This window comes from Accipiter gentilis, chromosome Z (genome assembly GCF_929443795.1).
Source record: "Accipiter gentilis chromosome Z, bAccGen1.1, whole genome shotgun sequence".
Taxonomy (NCBI): Eukaryota; Metazoa; Chordata; class Aves; order Accipitriformes; family Accipitridae; genus Astur; species Astur gentilis.
Window position 1 is genome coordinate 72,074,907 of NC_064919.1, and position 17,199 is coordinate 72,092,105.

The window sequence follows — 17,199 nt, forward strand, 5'->3', positions numbered from 1 at the left end:
CAGGAGGTAGCATTTGCAGAACTAAATGGTTAGATACTACAGGGATAACAATTCTTACAATCTTAACTATGCAATTGCATTGTTACATCTTGATTTAGAAAAGCTGGGGGCATTTGGGCTTTTAAAAAAATAATATTCTAGGTTAATTTCCTTCCCTTCCCTTTTGCTGGAATTTACTATTCCTCCTGGTCAGTGTTCCTGCAGGTTTGGGTTTTTTTTAAAAAAAAAAAGGTTTAGAGCTGAAGGGCCTGATCCTGTTTCCACACCACCATGAATCAGAACTGAGCTCCTTTAAATCTGTATCATTGCAGTTGCATATGCATGATATACAAAGAAAACCAGCCCACCTAAAGTGTAAAAAAACTGGCACCCTCCCTTTCTTTTTTAAATTTGTTCCTTCTGCTTCCAAAACAAGCTTGGTTTACAAATCCTGCATTACCCTTGCATGGCAGCAGTGCTGAACAGAAGAGCATGTTTAGCAGGCAGCTTATTTACCAAAATACTAACACTGAGTAACAAGAGATTTTGATTGACTATATGCAGTGTATGCTGAGGTTTGAAAAGAGCTAGCTGAAATCTTAATAAAAGAAGTTAGGAAAAGGTTGAAAAATCATTTCAGGAAGAAGCGGTCTATGCTATGAAGGCAAAAGGAAACAAAATACAAACAGAACCAAGTTAAAATTGCTTTTAAAAAAGCAAACTAGGTGCTGGGATGTTCCTGCCTTTGCAATTGATGTTTTATAGCTGGTAAAAAGCCAGTCTATTTTGGATGCTTTTAATTGCATCTATTCAGCTGTATTCTCACACTACATTTGCCAGCTGGAAGGTATGTAAAATAAAGGTTACACAGAGCTTAGGAACCTAACCGTCATTAGAAAGCAACTCCACAGGTCTCTGGAGAAAATCTCTGCCAAAATTCAGGTTAATGAAGTGGGCAATGCTCCTGAATAACCTAGTACACATCATAGCACGAAAGATTTTCCTGCATCCTCTAAGCAACCAAGGCAGCTGTTGTGAGAGAAACGAGGTTCTTCATCCAGTATCATCCTGCAGTTTTTCCCTCTCTCCCTCTAGAAAACTTTTTTCTTGTATCCTGCTGCAACAGATCACAAGGGCTACAGAACAGCACACACATGTAATTGTTACAAAAGCTCATCTTAGTAAAGAACGAAATTGTCTCCTTTTTTAATATAGGGTGACAGGTAAGGAGAAAGGAAATACTTACACTTTAACACTATGACAACAACTGGAGAGCTGAACAGCCCCCTACCACATATACCTCCCCCTACCACAGCGTCCCAAACAGCATTAATAATGAAGCCTTTGTATTTACATAATCAGCAAAAAAAAAGACTTGTACTCAGTAGTACTGTGCAGGAACATCACTTCATTACCAACACAACGATGTGCATCTACTGGAAAAAACCAGAATCTTTATAGGTGGTGGTGGTGATGTGTGTGTATGCATGAGCGCATGTGTGTGCACATGTTTGTGTGTTCCTATCCTCCTATCCACATACTGTATTTTTTGAGGACAGGTAAAGTCACAGACAGAGATGAGTCAAAAGATGTATATCCTTCATCCTCCCTTCCTCATGATATTTGCAAACTTAGTATCAAGAAATGAACTCCTTGCCCAGTGAACTTTTTAACCGAAAATCTGCTACTAAAAAGCAAAAGAAAATTTGAGAAACTTCTGGTGAAAAGGAGCATTTTCAAGAAAAAGAACTATGGTTTTGGTATTTAGTTTGTCCAAGCTTACTCTATTCACTGAAGTACAAAATTTTTCAATCAGTTCTATTCAAATGCTAAAGCAACTCATCTCCTAAGTATGTTCAACAGGTAAAAGGTTCATCCACGTCAAATTTATAACTTCCTTTCATTAGCATTCCTCCTGTACCCAGTACAGGAGCAGCATTTCCTCCAACAGTAAGCACAAGACTGCTTTTTCTGGAAGAAAAAAAAAAATAACAGAAAAGAAGCAATAACTTGCTGTGGGCCAAGTAGAACAGAGATGCTTTTCTGAAACAAGCAAAACCAAAAAATCCACACCCAGTTAAAGCAGCCCTTAGGCATAGGCAGGCTTAAATTTGGAAAAAATAAATACCATCAGTTCCCCACTTTGATTCTCAGTGCAACAACTGCTGCACATATAAATGTGAGCTTTCACACCTCTGCAGTCTGGGCTGAAAGAGGTGGTTAGAGAAAATAACAGCTAACATGGCATGAAGGCTTTGGGGTGTATCTCATTCTCTCACCTATAAGATGATGGAGGGAAGGAGAGTCAATGAAACTGGAAAGGAAAGACTATGAGAAAAAACCAAGACAGCGGTGTACAAAGATGTGGGGAAAACTAGTCATCACTGAGGGAAAACAAGCACAGTTTCTATTATTGTCAGTCAGACAGAGACAGAAGAAACAGGACAGATGAACACAAGTTCTTAGTTATACCTACAACTGAAGTGTTTGCTGCGGCTTCCTAGCCTTTCTAGTTCTTCCTAGAAGCACCATATAGGTTGCTTTTCTGTACTTAAAAAAAGAAAAATAATTGACAGTTCAACACAAACCCTGGTTTGGCTGTACTAGAGCTCATTTGCCTGCACGTGCTCAGCCCACACCTCTAGCCCTGTCCCAGCTTTTTACAGTAATGAACTACCTGCAAATGAGTCAGTAAAGCAGGCATAAAATTTCTCACCAAAATTACTGTGACCAAATAAAAGCTTTGCCCATACTAGTAAAATTTGTGATGAAACAAAGGAAGCCTTGCTAACTGTCTGTGGGCAGGAGCATGCCTAGCCAGGCTTCCCTGGGGGCTCACCACCTATAGCCCTGCAGTCCATGAGCTGGGGCAGGCAAGAGGGCAGACGGACAGGATGATTTGTAGGAGGGGATACACAACAGCATGCTTCAAAGTGTGGAGTGTTTGAGCCATAGGATGAGATGTGTTAATTCCATGAAGTGCAGAGATGAACTTTCCTTGTAATAGCCACCATCTAGAGAAAATGTTTCTGGTTTCTTTCAAGCCTAACCCAAACTTAAGCATTTATCTGTGGCCCTGCCTGTAGATTCACTCAACAACAACAAAAAAGACACATACAAACTGTATGTATATTTAAAATTCACACAGCATCTTTCTTCCCAAATAGGGCCATTAGTATACATACAGAACCAGGGCGCTCAGCACACAGGTGACCCACACAGCAGTGCCTACCTTTGGTTAGGGAATGAATTCCAAGCTTCACTTGCGAGAAATTCCCACTTCCTATTTCTCCTCTGACTCGATAGAAGCCAATTCTCTTTCCCAGGGTTAATTCTTTCACCACTTTTTCATTCTGGGACATATCCTGCATTAGTTTCTCAAATGGGGTCAGCCTGTGCTGCCTGCCCTCTTCATCTCCTCCACAGCACTCTGGGTGCCCATCGTCTTCTCCGCTGTCCTCACGATGCCACCTGGAATAGCGGTGTTTTCCAAGACTTCCTCCATTCACATATCCTGTTGTCATAGTTTATAGGGTAATTACTTCCCCATTTAACAAGATGTCCCGTTAAGGAGTTTAAATGAAATAGTTCTGTATGGATACGCAATCCTGCACATAATGGACACAGTGACAAACTTAGCAAAAAAAGCAGCTTACTGAAAGTCCAAGGATTAGTTTGGAAATTACTTCAAAAGCAAATCTGGCGTATCTACATATTGCAGTTCTGTTCAAAAATCAGAGATAAAACTGGAAGCTGTTTACATCCATCTCTTGCTAGCAGATTTAGTATGTCAGGATCTTCATCTACAAGGTAAAAGAGGCTTTGCAATTAAAACTGTAAACTTTGTGCAAGAAAGCGCCGAGTTGCTCACTGTCTATACAGTACATTTGACACATGCAAAACATTTGACACGAATTTTCAGGCTTTAGTTTGCTGCTTTGAAAACTAACTTGATAGATAAAGGTCAAACAAATAGCTGATTAACTACTCTGAATAAATCCGGATGCTCCCAGTTCATTTTGAATAGCTGACTTTAAGAGCGTAGTTCTCCTTCATTCTGGTACCAGTCCAAGAGCTGAACGTAGGGTTTGCCTTTGATTCATTTTTCAGCCTGTACGCTTGTGACTCTGCCTTGGAAATGGCATTGTGCCTTGAAGCCTTGCTGTAAAAAGTTTGTTGCTCCTCTGTTTCCTCCTCATGGCAGCTTTAACAAAGCAACTGATCCTGGAAGATGACAGGAAAAGCATAATCTGTGCACCAGGCAAAAGGAACACTGCGCCTCAGTATCTCTGCAGTCACATGGCAGGACAATACAGGATTAAGTAACTGCAATGTCACGTTAACCCTCCTTTATTTAGATGAGCTTTCTTTAACGCCTTGAGCCTTCTCAAAATTTTGCCAGACGCATGGTGTTCCTAAGCAGACAGATGAAGAAAGTCATTAAAACCTTTACGTAACAGCCATACGCTTCACTAAATGACAGCACACCACATACCATTTCACCAATTTAACTCTTATTTGTTTGGCAGCACAGACGAAGTCCTTATTCTAAATACGGAAGCAATCACCTACCTTTAAAGCAGTACACCATTTTTTTCTTCTTTACTTGTCTTGTTTAACCTTGAAAAACAGAGGAGTTGATCAGCAACTGCTAATCATGCAGACGCATGCCTGAGGGTGGGTGAGCTGGGCATGAAAGCTCAGAGATAGCGGGGCGGTGGCAATGCTCACCTCCCCTGCTCTCAGCCTGCAGCAACACCCGACTGACGAACATGGGAGACACCTCACTACAGATTCACCAGACGGAGGGGGAAGAGAATTAGACCAGTAACTCAATGCCGGGAGCTTAGGGAAGGTAGACAGTCACCTAAGGTGCCGCACTAGAAGAGAGCATGTGACACTGCCAGGTGGAGCTGCCCTCTAAACCCCAATCTCCTGCGTGAGCAAGAGGAGGAGAGGCCAAAGGCACCACATAAGGGCAAAGAAAAGGCAGCTGGTGACGGTTTCATTAAATGGGAACTGGAGTGGTACAGAAGCACTCAGCTGCTTCTAGAGAGTCCAAGGCGACAGACCCAGCCTCTGGGAAGCTGCTCCTTGCCCTGAGACACTTATGAGCGATTTTGCAAGTTGCTTCACCTCTCCGTCCTGAGGCCATGTCACTGACAGCTCTGCCCGGGGGAGAGGCAGAGAGCCTGGCTTCTCTCCCCAAGGGTACAGGAGGGCCCGTCACTTCTCCCTGTCACTTCTCTGAGCCAGGGATGCTTCTTACTGTGCATGCTGCAAGCTTACAGCTGACACAGTTTATAACTGGAATGGAGGGAGAATGTATTCATTCCACGATGCCTTTGAACTCTTGTTACTCTTTTTGTTTTACTCCTGTTTGAAGAAAAGGGCTGTTTTCATAGTTGACAGAAGTGTAAAATAATAATAAATAATCATATGTTATTCTCTGGATCTAAATAGAGTCAAAACCCTGACAAATACTGTATGTGTGCAACAACTATTGGCCAAATCCTGAAATTGGTAGTAGAGGAGAGACCGAGTGGCATCTGGACAAAGTCTTCAGTATTGTCCCATCAAACCAGCTCCACCTAGCACCAAATGTTCCCTCTAACTTTATTATTTGATACCAAGGAAGAAAAATCTATGTGGAAGGACAACCCCTCCCCAAGCGACCCAAACCCCCAGCTAAACCCAAACCTTACATTCTCTGTTTGTTCTCCTTCTCCATTTGGGCAAAGGACAATTTCTTGCAGGAAATTCAGGATTGCCTGAATTCTGGCCCATACTTGTTTTCTGTTTTAACCTGTCATCCGTAAGAACAATATTGACCCCCTTTTTTAACCATAGCTTTGAAAGTTCAATTATGGCAAGAAAATACCAACAACCTAGTATATTCCTATGTTTAGAAGACCTATCTTTTATAAAAGGTGAGAGCCCAGCAGAACAGTCCACAAGACCTGTACCACAGACCAAACATGACACAAAAGTTCTCCTGTGCAGCCATATGCAACGCTCACAGACAGAAGGAAAGTAATAGCTTCACTTTTGTACTTTTGCTCAAGTAATATGGGTTTAGTGCATGGCTGTTGTGGTCAAAGGAAATCAATGTTTGTTCAAGGTTTGCCCTGAGAACATTTTTTTGATGTAAGAAGCACTCTCAGTTTTATTTCTGTCAATGCCAGAAAACAGTGACTATATAAAATACACAGCCCAGAGATTCATATGAGTTGTTAAAAAAAAAAAAAAAAGATTCTAAACACACAATATAGCACAATTACAGGCTGAATGCAGACCTGTATGTTCCCAACTCAGGTAGGAGGAAATATGAACAGTGCACTGACTGTGGAGAGCCTCCAGAAACAACTACTTGTGCTCTCTGTCCAGGCCCACATATCACCCATTTCAGTACATCGCAGAATTACTACTGTTAGTTAGCATAGCATTCAGTTTGCCAGTTATTGTTTGATGAAAAGCAGACACGATCAACTTCATTCTTAACCTTTTAGATATCCTTGCCTAAAACACAACATTGTTTTTCTGCATGTGGAATATCAACATATGCAGCAGGCCTGGCTAAGGCAAGGTAGAACAACACGGTACACGCTTCTGTAACCATGCAACTACAACCACACGAGTGTTGTACCAGATGGAAATAAGAGTTGCTTGGGACAGTGAAAAGGGGGCCAGGCCCTGTACAACAGACTATACATAAGCTCTATTTGATTTTTCATTTAAATGAAAGCTTATCTGTTTAATACAAGATACATGCCACAATATTGTAAGAGAATGACTGTAATATGCATTGTAGTGAGTTACAGCACTCACTCCTTCCATCACCTCATTTAGCACATTTGAGGTTGTGACAAGGCACAATGGTGCCAGCATGTAAGTGACTACCTATGGGTCACACTCTAAGAGCAGATCTTCTGGTGGTCTGACACATCACCTAGAGACCAGCCACCTTCACCTCTTCCATGGACCTCTCAGTGCTGCCATGCAACAACGTGCAGACAGAGGGTAACCCCAGTCACTTGTGGCAAGCTGTGCCAGCACATCAGCTAGAGCCAAGTCAAAGCAATCTGCTGTCCTCTATGCACATCTTAGATAGACCACAAATGCAAGACTGCGTACAAGATGACAAAGTGAAACAGCAGGCTAACAAAAATATAATGTTAAAGATCATGGACTCTATTATTTTTCCTGCTGCACATTACTTGGTGAAACAGAACACAAACACCTTCAACGGTTTCCGTGCAAAACCTCACTTGATGGCCACAGCACCAAGAGCGGAAGCAGGAGGAGGTAACAAATGGTTGTATTGTACTGACTTCTTCAGCACAACAAAAGGCCTGTTCTACATGCTGACGCCAAACCAAGAAAATAAGAAATCCTGGCATAAAAAGGAAAAAAAAGCCAACCAAAAAACCCCACCCTGGAACACACTAACCCTAGCCCACAACTTAGTCTACAAGTGTAACTAACAGGAGAAGACAATGGACTTTGCAACCTGTTTAGAAGTTTAATAAGCCTGAGCCCTGCATAGTGAAGCAGAATACAGGTGGATGCTTGATCAAGTGTGCCCCCACAGCCTCATCAGAAAGACTGAAATCCTCGTCTTTTGGGTTGATCACACATCCATTCTGGTATGGACACCTAAAGACAAACACACATATTTTCCTGTTGTAACCTGAGCTCACACTCAAGGATTTTACCTGACCCACCCTCTCCCAGAGCTGCTGACCAGAGACAGGCAGAAGGAGAGCACCACTCAGCACAGGTCACCGTGGCAGAAGATTATAGCTCCAAGCAAGCTCCACAGTCTTTTAGTCCAACTTCCTTCTTGCCAAAAGCAGAGAGAAGAAATAGAGGAAAAACCCACAGGTGCGCCCTAATCCGTGTTCCACCCCTAAAAGATCTCACCATGATCTCTAATAGGCAGTCACTGGCTGTGTCCAAGGAGCACTACAACCTGACCCAGACAGGGCCACCTAGCAGGTGGACCACCAGGCTGGGCCTGCACAAGTACACTCATCTGCCAGGCAATACCTGTACCAGCACCTGCATGAGAGCAGCAGCTCAGAGGAGTCCCGCAGGGCTACCGGCAGGCAGTTCATGCCATACTGGTATCGGGGTGCAGCACAGACTCACCTTTCCACCTGTCTGAGTGTTATCTGCCGACAGGCTCGAATAAGCTCTGGGACACAAGCATCAAGGAAGACAGGCTGCGCAGAGCCCTCAGTGTTGAGATGTAACCCCCCAGTCCCAGCTGAGCTGACACCAACACAGGTTGGGTACAGCCCAGCTGGTGGAGTCTTAACATCAAGTCCACAGTCTGCGGAGTGTGTGGGCTATATTGAAAAGAAACGCACAACAATCAACCTAACATGAACTATATTAAGCTAATACATCAAGACCTGTGAAGTAGAAACTAAAACATGGGGAAAAAAATCCCTTTCATCCTTTCGCAGCATTGCATGATCAAAACACTTAGAGAAAGAATTAATTAGTCTTTGAATTGCACTGAAACTTGCATTAAAAGCAAAGGCAAAAAAAGAATTTATTAGTATAACCCATTGATTTCCCAGGTCTTTGAAATACATGGGAGGGGTTAATTTGAAGTCTGACTGTATTTTGAAATAAAATCTACCCTATCAGAGCTTTAACCTGGCCAGTCCCTTTTATTTCCTTCCCTGAGGTATAATGCAAATTGGTCAATTTGCCATGGAATTCTTCTTCCAAGGTAAAACCAGCTTCCATTAAACATGTATTCTGAGGCAAAAGAGATGCAACAAAGTCTTTATTAGCCTTTTAAATAACAGGACAAAATTTACATCTAATTCAATTACTTCACTAAAAATTAATTTGATTCATAGTCTTTCAGTGAAAATAAAATATCTGTAAAAAGCAAGCTATAGTACAAGAAGTAAGAAGTAGGCAATGCTTTGACTCCCACTGAAATCACGGAGGATATCAGTCTTTACTTATTTCAAGACAATGACTGTATATTTAGGCAGATATGCATTGCTAAGCAGATGGCCTGCAATAAAAATCACCTTGCTGTTACTTGCAGGAAAGAGAAACCTAAAAAGTGTTTCCATACAAAGGACAACAGAAAGGGTCTGGCTTATATTGTCTATCACATGGGCCCTAGCAAATAGAAATAACTGGTTACCTCTTACAAGGTAATCGAGTTTAGCTGCATCAATATATATGCACTGCTCAAAAGTACTGAGTAGTAAAAAGTTAAGTATTCATAACGTAAATTTTAAATGGATCTGGGCAGAATATAAGTAGTTGCTATTATTTTCCAGGGAGGTATCTGGAAAGATACAAATCCTGCACTGCACTTTGAAATGTACTTTATACTGCCTGACATTTCCAGTTTTTCAGAGTAATGTCTGAGACGCTCAAGATTTATCCTGAATCAGCATTAACAAGCTACTGCATTACAGTAATTATATTACTGAGCCTGACTGAAAGAGGGTGTAGATGTAGACATATAATACCCATATAAAAGCGGCAGGAGCCATGGAGAATCAGAGCAATGCCATAAAGACTGTCTGCTTGGTTTTACGAATGCTGAAGAACTATCCTCTGAAAGTGTCATTGCAACTGCTCTGTCCTTGCCAATTTTAAATGTCCCAAAGTGACTGCAGTACTGAGAACTTTCAGAACATTTAGAGAAAAAAAATCTAGAGAGAAAGACACATATTTGTACTTTTTATCTAATTGACAATTAGATTGGAGGTCTCTAGAACCTATCAGAAAATAACATTGAAATGCAAAATGGTCCCAGCCATATTTCTCTAGCGATATATGAGCATGCCACCTTCTCAGACCAACGTGGTCCTCTCACCATGCAGACCACTTGCTCCTCAAACTGGCTCCTGCCTCTGAACCTGTATTCGGATACCACACACTGAGAAACCTCTGCACCAGGCAGTGCCCTGCTGCCAGGTCTGCCATCTGTACGTCCTGTCCGACCTTTGCAGGCACAGAGCCATACAGGAGAATAAGCACAAGCTCGCCAGAATCGCTCAAGCTTCAGCTAACCTCTGGAAACTGCTTAATGCATAGTAAGTCTTCAAGGCTTGGCAAGAAGCTTAGGAGGAAGCAATCTGATCTTATTTGACATCCTACAGGTCATAAGTTACTGTCCTGGTTTCGGCTGGAATAAAGTTAATTTTCTTTTTAGTAGCTGGTATACTGCTGTGTTTTGGATTTAGGATGAGAATAATGTTGATAACACACTGATGCTTCAGTTGTTGCTAAGCAGTGTTTATACTAAGTCAAGGACTTTTCAGCTTTTCATACTGCCCTGCCAGTGGAGGCTGGGGGTGCACAAGAAACTGGGAGGGGACACAGCAAGGACAGCTGACCCAAATGATGCGAAGGGGTATTCCATGACATATGGAATATGGCTGGGGGGCACCATGGCTCAGGGATTGGCTGGGCACTATTCAGTGGGTGGTGAGCAATTGTATTGTGCACCACTTGCTTTGTTGTTTATTATTATTATTATTATTATTATTATTATTATTATTATTATTATCATTTCCCCTTCCTTTTCTGTCCTATTAAATTGTCTTTATCTCAACCCATGAGTTTTACTTTTTTTTTACGATGCTCTTCCCCATCCCACTGCAGGGGCAGGAGCGAGCAAGCAGCTGTGTGGTGCTTAGCTGCCAGCTGGGGTTAAACCACTACAGGTACTAATCTCTGCATATCAAAGAAATGTTGCCCATTAAAAACTCCCCTTCCACTGGAGTGAGAGCAGATGTGAAATTAGGATGGGTATTTTTGAAACTGAGACCTAAAGAAACAGTACAATTGCAGCAAGCAACATTCAAGACAGCCTACTGCAAATGGAACTGTTCTCTCAGATTCAGCTGCTGTGGCACACATTAAGGATCCTAAGTGAGGGATATTAACCCAAACAAGATGGAGCACAACTCTAGGTTTTACTCTTCTTTTGCAACCTTGGCCTCAGTATTGCAGCTAAATGCTTTGACATGCATCCTAGTAAAATAAGCCTCTTTTTTTCTCTTAAACTTGCCTGGTTTTGGAGCCCCCGAAAGTTCATAATATTGTCCCTCAAACCAAGTATCCAAATACAGTAGAGTTTGCCGAGGAGTCTGTACCCCAACACATTTAGGCAACTGCCCTGTCCTGCTGCAAGGATCAGCAGGGAAGCCACGGTTTGAGGGCAGGCAAGGCTGCCAGTGTTTGGGGGCAGACACAGACCAGGACTCCTCTGCCCAGGAAAGTGCAGAAGAGGAACACCTTGGAGGTCGGAGCGATACAGAGCTCGCTACTGACTCACTGGAAGTCAGGGTCATGCTAAAAAGTTGCTACATCCCAAATCCCTAAAACCATCCTGCTTTTCATATCATATCACATTTGGATAGCAAAAGCTTTCCTGACTTCAATGAAAATTAATGCTAATACATTTGGCTAGTATTTAATTTCATTAGTTAATCTTACTGAGATTTGTTGAGTATCTGTCCTGGAACAGAGACTATCATTATTTTTGTCGAACTGAAGACTTGTATAAACTACATTCCATTAGAAAGAACAGCGCAAACCTGAGTATCCAGAAGCATTAGGAAACCAGTTAGTGTTCTTTCAATTTAATTTTTCTAATTAAATGCGCTGGAAAAGGAACTGTTGTTCCAAAGATTTTTGGAGCTGCTAACTATATATCATGTGGCAGCATTTGAACCGCCATACAAAAGATCATAAAATTCACCACACAGAAGACCACAAAACATCTCAAAAGCTAAGACAGATGATACTTGTTAACATTTTAACAAAATAATACATTCAATGCTCAAGTTTGGGGACCAGATTTTGACAAACTTGCAAAAATGGAAATTAAGTCCAACTGTATGTTACTACACAGATATGAATTACATTCCATGGTTTCAGGAAGCGTAGGTTCACTAATGAAGCAAAAAGCCAAGGTACACAAAAGTATGGCATAAACCAATTTCAGAACATCTTTAAACCATAATCTTCCCTGAAAACACCCACTCCCCTTGATGCAGATAGTTATGTGGCATCTATGCTTTCAGAACCACCATTCACATCACATGATCCAAAATCTCAAGTTTATCCAAAAGTCTATAGGTAAGATACTCCAGTTCCTCACCTTTCCTCAACTTCCTCCTTGAAGAAATCTTCCAGAGAATTTCAGATTAGAATCCAGAAATGCAACTGAGAACAGAGACATGCAGAAGAGTTTATAAGCTATTCCTATTAGACTAAAGTTCTGAAATAGCAAACTATTTTTAAATAGATGACAATAAATGCTTCTAGAATTTCACTCACTGACTATTCTATCCTGGATTTGTTTAACGCTCCACCCCTTTCTAGCAGCCTTCTATCAACACAAGAAAAGGCTTAGTGCAGCAGAACTGAATGAAAGGAGAAAAAATCTGTGGTTTCACTTATTCTGTAAAGCGGGAAAAAAACAACAGGAAAACAATCAGTGGAACTAGCTCATAATTAGTGTTTAAAAAAAAAAAAGAAAGAAAAGAGAAAATGTAGACAGTCAAAATATAAAAGTTTGTACTACTTTAATGGTGATAATTGCTTGAGCACAACAGATTTTTTTCCATTTATCATTACAACTAAACTAGAAAATCTATTGGGTGGGGTTTTTGTCAAGACACTTAAGAATGAAACTGCTCTTTGAGTGGTATGCACATAAAATTATATGCTTGCAGGAAAACATACTGAGAAAAAAAAGCTGCCTTTAAAACCATAATGATACTTTTGTGTAATACTAAAAGCAACAGTGTCAGTAGCAGTTCAAATGACTGCACGTTTAAAAATACAAAGTTATAAGACCTGCTAAGGTTTCTAGGATAGTTTTGGGGAATAGAGGAAAATGGGAACAACAGATACAGAAGAACAGCCTGTTCAGATTTTCCAAATTGAGCAGGCTAACACCACAAGGCCAGCAAGACAAAATGAGACGAGAAATGCTTAATGTTGCCCTGAAATCTGGACGAAGTGCAGCTGGCAGTCCAGAAGGTCACAATCTCTTAGGACAAACTCCACGACTTCGTCAGGTGCTGGACAGGGCGGCAGCCTGCGCACGGCCAGAGCCTCTGGCAGTAAAAGGCCAAGCTCCCACCTGATGGATGCATCACCCGCGAGCTCAAAGGCATGACGGCAACTCTTTTCCCGAGAAGGGCACCCTCCCACCATCTTGATTATTAAAACGTGCACGGTGACGAAGTGTAAACTCAAGACCAAAACCTGTTATTCTTCACAGCAGTTTACAAATGACATTACATCATTATAGGACTACAGATCAATAGCAGAAAACAGGTCTGGAAATGAAGACACGCAAAGAGTTGCAGTACTGGGAGTAACACCTATATGTACAGCTAAGAAGGGACTCTGACTTGTTTGATCTCCTATACCCTCAGTCTAGAAAACACGTCCCATTAAGAGTCTGAAACCTCTCAGGAAGCAGACTCACGATCCGCTCCTAAAGAGGTGTATTGGAAGCAATTCTCCAGCAAGCAGCTCAGAGTAGGCATGATACTGTCTTTAATTTTGCCTGACAACGTACCACATGTGAACAGAGTCAATGCTGCCTTGAGCTAGAACTGCCTGCTTTGCTGGCACTAAGCTTTTCAGCCTCGAATGTAAAGATTAACAGATTCTTCTGGCTTCTCCAAAGCTTGGTCTCTGACTGAATCTTCATCAACAATATTTACTCTCCTGTCTCTCCACGGCAGCAGCATTGCTCAGTGCCACAGCACTAGGTGAGAGAGAAAAAGAAAGAAAATTCATGTCTCTTGCATCCTCTCCATAAAATTAGCACTTAAACCCAGCTAATCACACCACTTAATCTGGTGACAACATGCAGAGCTCAACAGGACTGGAAAGAGATTATTCTCATAACCTCTAAATCATAGGACTGGCATGAATGAACAGTTTCTCATCACTGTTTACTGGAAGAAAGAACTTCATCCATTTTTCTGTCTCATTTTTAAAGCTGGGAGTACCACTTAGCACTCACCACTCACAGGCAAAGATACAGACATTTACCACAGTGATCATGGTAGTACTCAACATAAAAAACAGAGAATGTTATTCTTGAAAGCCTGCTCCCATCTCAAGGCCTATATCCTGCACCCCCTGCACTCTCCTTATAGAACTCCAGAATTTTTCATAGACATGATACAGAATTGAGCATATACGCCATTTGTGGGCATTGTTAAATCAAATGCAAAACAAAAAGACAACCTCTCCTTCCATGCTGTGCTGTCTTCTTCTTCATGAAAATAAAATTAGATGTGCACATAGACTAACTTTTTGTTCACTCCAGCCAATACCACAGTTCCTGCTTACTACCCCTGATGATGATACTCCTGATATCCCTTTAAGGTATTTTTCATATTTTTCCATTATAACGAACAAATGCACAAAATTACTGCTTGTATGTACAGTTCACTTTGAAGATGTAAACAGGTTAAGTCAACAGCCTCAGTGAGTTGTCAGTGTATGCCTAACACACACACACAGATGACCACAACGTTTCATAAGCTGTGGGAATTGAACTTGAAAGATTGCTGGAGGAACCAGGCTGCTAGTCTGATGGCTGAGATGCAAATGATGGAGTCTCATTTCTGATGAATACAGAATCTCTTCACCTTTTCTATTTTATTTTCAACATGAAATTTCTCATCATGTAAAGGAGTCTTGGCAATACATTTGCTAATTCTGAACTTCTTGTTTTACAACATTAAATTTAAGACAGAATTCTGAGCTTTCTTTGAAAAGTTCTATAATACCATTGAAGCAGATTAAAGACATTTATACTGGGACTTCTAATATGATCTGATGAAGGTGAGTTCTCTTCCTTCAGCCCTTATGAGAATTCCAGTTCTAACCAAGTTTTTCAAAGTTTTTTCAATTATGATTTCAGAGTAACTTAGATATTTTATTCTAATTTCTGACATACTAATTCAAAGAAGACAGAAAAAAATAAATATAGGCATTTTTTCATCCTTCCTGAAATCGTTTCACCAGATGGCCTAGTGTTTGCACTCCAAGATTCAGGTAAAACACACACATCTTTTGAGCATCTCCATATCCCTTCTTGTACTAAAACACATTTGTCAATCCCTCTATTAGCAGAATGTCGTACACATATGAAAATTATGGTAGCAGATGTAAAACTTGACTACAAATACAAACAGAATCAGAGTCTAAATCAGCTTAAAATTCAAGAGGCTTTGGCAAACAGCGCCTGTACACAGCATTGAAATTTCTTACATACACCATGTTGCATTTACTGTTGGGAGGACTAGTGGAGACCAAAACCAGAAGTGACCAAACTCCCAGTGCTAAATCTGCCAAATTTAGGGACTCTTCACAAAGTACTTCTGAAAGATAAAATTTCTGTGGAACTGTATTGCAACTAATTGTCATCTTAGTATCTAGCAGCTGAAGCTAAGGTCCCTGGTGGTGGAAAAATACTCCGATATGAGCAAGGAATTGATTCTCATTTCCGTGCTGTAGCAGTCAGAAACCAGGATCCTCTGTTGCACCATTATGTGTAGACTACTACTCACAACATCAAGATCATTGCTAGTCTGTATGACTTCAAAGCCCAGACACATTTACAGAATGCATTCTCCAAAACTAGCTCTGACTTTAAACTTTTCTCAGCCTTTCTCCTCACATTTCCAGATAATAAAATTTGTCTCTAAGGTGACCTGAATGGTAACATCAAATCAGAAGAAAGATTTTCTCGTTGTGTGGACACACATGTCGGAGAAATGCATGCTTCTTTAAAGCAGTGAAACAAAAGCAGGGTCAGATGCAAGTGTATGACTTCAAGGGTTCTTCTCAACTTTTTTGCTCTGTCCTACAGCCCTGAATTCAACATTTCCATCTCATGTCCTCCTGATCCCAAATTCAATTAAATCTTACAATATACCTGTCACACAGACACATATGTAGGTAGATAGCCACCAGAGACTCACACGTGCAATATCCAAGAAAAACCGCTGATTGCCAGAGAACTGGTGGTTGCAGGAATTCCTCTTCCCACGTTGGCTCTGACCACCACCAGAGCACCCAACACTAGTTTCTAGGTATCTCTTAACTTCAAGCTTTCATATTTCTGCCAAACACGTCCTCAGGAGGTCATCGAATCCTGAGTCACCAGAGACCAAGAGCAGCAAAGAGGATGACATAATCCGCATCTGGGAAGACGACCAAACCCAGCTCTTACTGATGCTCCAGCACTTTGATTCTGAGGGGAAACCTGCATCATTTTTTAATACATAGCAAGACAGCAGCTGTTTCAAGTGGCATCAAGCAGCCAAAAGGGGTCTGGGACAGGAGAAAGCATGAGCGACTAAAAAAACAAAACCAAGGAGGAATAGGCAAGAAGGCTTTGAAATAAAATACTTTAAAAAAATGTTCATTACTGATGCAAGAAGTTGTCAGTGTTAATGACAACTGAACTGCCGTCAAGAGAAATCTCCTTCAACAAATGGAGCTGATTACACTTCAAATTAAGATAAAAATCAGTCATTGATATGCTGCGGAAGAGCTGACACTTTGCATTAGCACTACTTCTGAAGTGCCTCCCTTTGATGTTTTTTTTTTTAAATCTGATCCTGCTAAAATCTAAGCATTTTTCAAGATGTCATGAATGCCTCAGGGGAGCCCTCCACGTGCACCCCCAGCCCCTAGGTGACACCTGCAGAAATGCAGTACCAGTGATAAATACAATTACAAGTCCTTAAGGACGAGAGTGCAGCTGCCCTCTCCCCTCGCTGCAGCAGCACAGATGAAGGAAGCCTGCACTGAATTTGACTCCTTCCAAGCAGAAGCATACAATACCTGCAGCCACAAAGGTCTGCAATGTTTGTGTTCAGCGTGGTGGTGTAGCTGTGCAACGTACCCACATGTAAACAAGCTACAAACTATGATACAAGGGGCAAGTTGTCAGTAAACGCCTTACAGCTTTTCCAGGCAGCTCTTCGCAAGTGGAAAGCATGACACTCCGAGTGGCTGACCATTCCTGGCAAGCTCAAATCCCTGTGCCCCTGTGGCATGCTCTTTGGTAGCTCAAACAGCCTTCTGCACTGCTAGGAGTAAGCAGTAGTGCTCAAGAGATTTGCTGCCTGGCTCATTTTAAGGCTGTGCTTTTCAAGAGGGGATAGAGTTGTACAGCAGAGG

General features: G+C 41.4%; 1 protein-coding gene across 12 annotated transcripts in view; it reads right to left on the reverse strand.

Annotated features, from left to right (window-relative positions):
- Positions 1–17,199, reverse strand: part of NIM1K (NIM1 serine/threonine protein kinase) — a 29,563-nt gene that overhangs the window by 5,107 nt on the left and 7,257 nt on the right. For 2 of the 12 annotated variants that reach the window (XM_049794376.1, XM_049794364.1), the window contains exon 1: positions 3,212–7,477. In XM_049794376.1, the coding sequence (XP_049650333.1) occupies positions 3,212–3,503 (292 nt within the window). In that variant the 5' untranslated portion in view covers positions 3,504–7,477. Of the gene's footprint in view, positions 1–3,211; positions 7,478–8,130; positions 8,350–12,133; positions 12,199–17,199 lie in introns of those variants that run through there. The other 10 variants (XM_049794372.1, XM_049794370.1, XM_049794366.1 and 7 more) reach the window with 10 other exon arrangements.